This window comes from Natator depressus, chromosome 27, assembly GCF_965152275.1.
Source record: "Natator depressus isolate rNatDep1 chromosome 27, rNatDep2.hap1, whole genome shotgun sequence".
Classification (NCBI taxonomy): Eukaryota; Metazoa; Chordata; order Testudines; family Cheloniidae; genus Natator; species Natator depressus.
In genome coordinates this window covers 10,943,308-10,949,560 of record NC_134260.1, presented here as the reverse complement: position 1 = coordinate 10,949,560, position 6,253 = coordinate 10,943,308, and the positions used below count along the sequence as shown (strand labels likewise).

The window sequence follows — 6,253 nt, the reverse complement described above, 5'->3', positions numbered from 1 at the left end:
GGGCCTGCCACCTGGGTCTACAACACAGCAGCTGCTCAGCCTCCCATGAACACCCGGGGGGGGCAGCTCCACCTCCCCCCACCCCCACCCTGGGGTAGCGCTGGGCAGGGACAAACCACGCCGGGTCAGTAAAGACCCATGGCTCTGCCCCGCTGCAGCTTCGTGGCTGGGATTCTAAGGGCCGATCCCAGCTCGTATGTGTCCTGGGTAACGGTGGGGGTCTGTTCTTCTGCTGGGGGGGAATGGGGGGCAAAGGGGGTGTACGGGAGGAGGAAGAGCAGTGAACCCCTCTGCTCCCCCTCTCCAGGGGGTTCCCTTTGGGGTGAGCTGTTTGGAAACTAGCCTTTCCCAACCCGCCGTCCCCTTTTGGCCCCAGACGTGTCTGGACAGGTGCGGCAGAGAGGGAAGGGCCCTCGCTGCTCCGGGTCCCGCTTGCTCTTCCTTCCAAACAGCCTCCCTCCTGCCAGAAGTCGTAGCAGCACAAACCAGGGGGAGGGCGGGAGGATCCCCGAGCAAGCGGGGAAGCTTCCGCCGCCCAGATGAGCGAAACCCCCCCAGGGCAGGAGCCGGCTTCTGGGAGCTTCCCAGGCAGGGCGTCAGGGAGCAAAGGGGATCGGGCCAGGAGGGTCATTTTGCAGGGTGGAGTGCAGAGTCTGCAGCGGGGCGGGGCTGGAAGAGGAGCTGGGGGGGGGAAAGAGGGGAGAAAATGCTTGGGTGGGGGAGGGGAAAGGCAGTGGATGGGGGAGTCTGCGGGGGGTGGGGGGGACCTAAAACCACCCTCGGTTACAGCATCTTGCCTGCCTCCTGTACCAGCTGAGCCCGGAGCCCAGCTCTCCAGATTCGGATTTTGCTGCTCAGAGGGAAGGGTCTGGACCCAGGGCTCGGGGCCAGGACCCAGCCTACCCCGGAGACATCCCTCCCCCCACCACTTTGCATGGGGGAGCCCCCTCCTCCTGCCCCCTACCCCCACCCCCTCGGCACAATGCCTCAACTCAGATCCTTCAAAAGAAAAAAAAAAAAAAGGTCCCAGCCCTTAACCCCTTAATGTCCTCCCTCTTGCGGTTCGGAGACCAGCCCCCGGGCCGGACCCTCCCAGCCCCCCGTGGGAGGAGAGGCCCCGTGCCCCACGCACCGAGATTGCATACTTCCCTCCTACAGAATAAATAGCTTCTTGCTCAGAGCACACCGCCACGTACGCCCCGGGGCCACGGCCCAAAGCGCGGCCCCGCCAAGGGAGACCCTGCGTCAGGGAGGGAGAGTCCATCCTGCGGTGACGGAGAGAGGAGGGGGCGTCTCGGCGGGGGGGAAGAGGCTCAGTTGGGCTGGGTCACGGGGCTGGAGCTGCCGGCCTCGGGCTCCCTCTTGCCTTTCCCCGGCGGGTCTGCCCCGCCTTTGCCCTCCCCCTCCGCTCCCTCTTTGGCCCCCTCGTGCGTCTTCACGTGCTTGCTGAGGTGGTCGCTCCTCACGAAGACCCGGCTGCACATGGGGCAGGTGAATTTCTTGGTCCCCGTGTGGGTCTGGAGATGCCGCTGCAGCTCGTCGGAGCGGGTGAAGCGCTTGCCGCAGAAGAGCCAGTTGCAGACGAAGGGCCGGTCCCCGCTGTGCCAGCGCAGGTGGGCTTTCAGGTGGGAGGTCTTGGCATAGGCCTTGCCGCAGCCGGGGATGTGGCAGTTATGCAGATGCTTCTTCTTGGCCCCGTCCGGGCAGGGCCCCACCCTCTCGGCCTCCTGGCAGTTCGGGCAGCGGCAGGCCGCCTGCCCGGCGCTCCGGGGCACCGAGCGCCTCGAGCTCTTTGCCCTGGCGGTACCGTCCACAGCCTGCTCGAGAACGTGCGGCTCCGGAAGCGAGGCGAGCAGCTTCGGCCCTTCCTGGCCCATCAGGTGCTGGGCCGAGGGCAGGAGGTGGTGTGGCGGGCCACAGAGCTGGTGCTCAGCGGAGCTGTACCCCCCCAGCACCGGCTGGAGTCCGCCCGCGGGGCCAGGGGCTTGGAGGCCGCCTTGACCCGGCGACAGCTCCATCCAGCTGGATCCGGCATGGAGGTCCCACCAGGGATTCACGCCGCCATCCTCGGCGGCGTTGCCGGGGTGCGAGGGCCTGAACCAGGGCTCGTAGGGGTGGGCCATTTCGGGAGGCGGCTGCAGGAGCTTGGAGTACGCGCCAGGGGCCAGCAGGCTGTCACCATCCAGGTCTAGCCTCGAAGAGCCATGCAGATCGTAGCCGGGGGCGGCCGCGAACTCCACCCCGGAGCCCACCAAGGGCAGGTGCTGGAGCTCCGTGGACTGGAGAGGGGAGGGGAACTCGCCGCCCGCCTCGGAGCTGGTGTGGGGCTGGTAGGGCTGCAGGGGCTGCAGGTCCAAGTGCGGGGAGGCGACACGCGGCGTCTCTGAGCGCTGATTGCCAAGAGAGCCGCAGACGGCCGTGAGCATTGCCGGACTCCAGAGCGGGGCCGCAGCTCCGGCAGACCTGGAGCAGGAGAGAGAGAGGGAAAGGAAGGGGTCTGAGACAGGAGTCACGCTCGTTCCCCCCCCACGCAATTAACCCTTTGCTGCTTTCCCTAGGAACTGGCCCTAGTTTCCCTTAAACTGTGGAGCTAGAGATGGGTCTGGGCCAGGTCATTGTTTCACCAGGGACTGGGATCCTGCCGAGCCCCTCTCTGCACCGAGCTCGGCACAGGACGCCAAATGCATCCCAAATGTAACCCCACTGATTTCAGTGGATTTGCATCCAGGATGAATCTGGCCCAGAGACTGCTCCTATCTCATATGGCTGCGCCACCACCTGCCCAGAAACCTGACAGAGGACACCAGGACAACCACAAGACCTTGGTTTTACATATTATTTGTATTCCCATAGCCCCTAGAAGCTCCGGACTGTGTGGCGCTAGGCGCTGTACAAACACAGACCATAAAAGATGGTTCTTATCCCAAGGAGCTTACAGCCTAAGGCACTTGTCTAGGGAGTTTTTCAATCAGTAGATCTCAAAGGTCTGTATCATTATCCCCATTTTACAGATGGGGAAACTGAGGCATAGAAAAGGGTAGTGACTTACTGAAGGCCAGTGGCAGAGCTAGGAATAGAACCCAGATCTCCGAGTCCCCATCCCTTGCCCCTGACCCTAGCCCTAAGGGCTGATGCCCTCCAGCTGGGAGGCGGTCTAGTTGGGTCATTGAATCAGGGAAGGAGAGGTGGACAGGACAGAACATGAGCTTTTCACCCTCATCATCCTGTTGGAGTCAGTGGAAAAGTTCAGGTTGATTTCAACAGGCTCTGGCTGTGAAACACACGGCAGGTGGCGCTAAGGATCCGGAAGCACCAGACACCCTGAAGGATAGATCAGATGCTGCTCCCTATCCCCTTACAGCTCCCCTCGGTCCACAGAGCCCCCAAGCTGCCCAGCCCTGTATGGTCCTGAACAGCATCTCAGCTCTGCATCTTCCCCTAGCGGCTCTGTGTGCCGTCCAGATGGCCAGGATGTTTTTGAAGGTATTTTAGAGGCTCCTAAAAAAGGAGGGGGGGGTTGCAGATTTAAGTATAGTTTAGTCTCTGTTCCTAAAAGGCCCTCGGAGACAGGCCCCTCTAATAGGCAGCTTCTGGAAGGTGGATTACAGTAATTACTGTCTGATTGTCTGCGCTGCTGGATGAAAGAGGCTCCAGCTGCATTCTGGAGCACCTCTGAGCTGGGCCTGGGGTGGCAGGGGTGTGGGGACACCGGATGGGATATTTATAGCCTTGTTCGCATGGCTCCGTAGAGGGCCCCGGAACAGGCCTGCGGCGCTGCTCGGCTCGTTGGGCCCATCCCCGCGGGAGTGGCGCTTAAGAACACAGGAGCTGGTCGGTCAGGTCTGGACCATCCCTAGGAGTTGGCCCATCGAGGTATCCTGCCTGGGGCAGCGGCCAATCCAAAGCAAGCCAAACCTTGCCCCCATCCCCACCCTCCATAAGGCAGCTGGCAAGTCGTGCAGTGTCGTGCACAAGGAAAAGCAGAGAGGATTCCTCACTGACCCTTGTGACTAGCCCTGAAACTGCAAGCGCCGGCCAGCGAGGCTCCATCGCTCAGGATACGAATGCTGGGGTCTCCCCAGGCAGACGAGGCCCCCGCCCTCTTATGGGGGAGGGCCGAGTCCCTGACTGAAGTATAAACAATCGCCAGCTTGCCCATTGACCCTACTGGATGGATATCAGAATTGCTCAGCTGTGTGCCATAGACCCAATACTGCCATGGGTCTTTGTAGCTCAAGTGGTCCTGGCTCTGTCTTTTGAAGCTTCTGAGAGCTGCCCCAGCTGACGGGTTGTGATGTGCAGCAAATGGACAATGGGGAAGTGCTAAGGGGACTGGGATGATGCCGGGTTAGCAGTAGATGTAAAGAGAAGCTCAGCTGTCCCACAGAACAGAACATCACTGCATTGCATCACTCACAAGGAGGCCGCCAGAATGTAGGTTACCCTTTGCTGCAGAATATACAGGGCCATGACTTTAATCTTGGGGCATGGCCTCCTCCCTTTCCCTTCCGTATAGCTAATCCCAGGGAGGGAGGGAGGGACACCAGCTCCTTCTAGGGGACAGTTCCACTGGGTTGGTCCAACCTGGAGCTCAGCTGTTCTCCAGCACCAACCTAACTCCATGCAGCCGGATGCCAGCGTAGCGATATTGGCATGAGCGCTGCATCAAGCCCATGGGCATTTCACAGGCCTCAGCTCTCTCTCTCTCACATACTTATCTGGCCACTGTACAACCAGAGCATTTCACAGTCCAACACATTTATCCCGAGAACATCCCTGCGAGGGGCAATTGCGGGACAGAGAGATTTAGTGACTTGCCTGCACAGGAAGCCTGCCCCAGAGCAGAGAAGTGAACCAGGGTCTCCCAATGCCCTAACCATTGGGCCATCCATCCTCTCACATGAGGCAGGCCAGTGGCCTTTGCTCTGGCACCAGCTGTCCTTCAGCGCTCAACAGCCGTGGGCCGTCCGACTGCTGGTCAGGAGAGATCTGTGCAGTGGTTTAGAACCCTTCACCAGAGGCCGCTGCTTGTCACCACCCCCAAACCACCCAACTCCGCTCCCCTCACCCAACACCCCCCCGCCCCGAGTTCCCTCTCTCTTCCCCACTGCACTAGCAGACTGGGGGCTGCAGCAGTGACGCAGAAGGCAGCCTGGGGTCCGTCTGGGCAACAGTGCCAGGGTAACGAGCAGGAGCCTGGGGTCCTGATGGGCGCACTGGGGAATTAAGGGGTCAGTTTAACACCCCATGGGCAGATCTCTGGGCAGCCAGTGCCCTGAAATTCATCAGGGTCTGGAAAGTCAACTGGGAATCGAGAGGATTGTTAAATTGCGGCCAGTGCCCCCACAGCACCATTTGCTGCCCCGGGGCGGCCACTGCAACAAAGTAGTGATCCCAGGCAGCTGGGACACAGAGCCTACAGCTCCCACTGCCCCAGATGATAGGCGGGCAGGAGTCCTGTCCTCCCTGTAACCACGTCAGCGCCCCTTTCAGCAGCTCGCTCAGGGCCTATCTGACTGTCCTGGGGCTGGAGGCACCAGCCAGCCCTGCCGGGCGCCACAGCAACCAAGATCAGGGTTCAGGGCCTGCATTGGGTCCCACGGGATCCCCATTTGTTTCTCAGGATCCCAGCCGGTGACTCACCCTGCCGAGCTGCGGAAACCCCATTGGGGCGAGGCGCCCCACCCCAATGTCGAAATCCACCTGTCAGGACTAGCTCCCCACCCCCAAGTTTCCACCAGGAGCGGTACCCAGCCTCTTCCTTGGGGCACAGCCCTCGCTTTGCTCTAATTGTCTCCTGCCCCCAGGAGTCTTGCTTGGCCTTTGTACCCTGTACCCCATCTCTCTCCCCCGCTTGGCAGCTCTCCATTCGTCCTGCCCACATGCACACTCCCAGGCCTCCCCATAACCTTCCTCATCTTCTTGCTAATGACCATTCGCTGGAGAGCCAATCCAGAGAGCCCAGCACCACACAGGAGAGTCCTCTCTGCAGAGTTGCTTCCTCACCCTCAGGCCATGGGATGCTGGAAAATCCTGACTCCATTTGGACAGAACCAAGGGAAACCAAAAGGTCCATTCACCTTACTCTCTCCGTTTCTTGGCCTAACACACTGCTCTCCCCACTTCCCCCTACCCTGCCCTGCCCTGCATTGTTGCGGACAATTCCATGCTGATTTGCACATAAGATGACATGGAGGGGTAGGGGTGGGGGGTGAGAGAATAGGGCAAAGACAGCCCTGACAGCAGGAAAGCA

The 6,253-nt window shown here is 60.8% G+C and overlaps 1 protein-coding gene across 1 annotated transcript; it reads right to left on the bottom strand.

Moving 5' to 3' along the window:
• Window positions 1-1,313: 1,313 nt before the first annotated feature.
• SP6 (Sp6 transcription factor) lies at window positions 1,314-2,426 on the bottom strand. Its single transcript, XM_074940809.1, has one exon. It carries the CDS (start codon window positions 2,424-2,426, stop codon window positions 1,314-1,316), a length of 1,113 nt encoding a protein of 370 aa, XP_074796910.1.
• Window positions 2,427-6,253: the final 3,827 nt, after the last annotated feature.

Bases quoted from the DNA above. Each gene is read 5' to 3' on its own strand.
- SP6 (XM_074940809.1), bottom strand. From the start codon at position 2,426: ATGCTCACGGCCGTCTGCGGCTCTCTTGGCAATCAGCGCTCAGAGACG.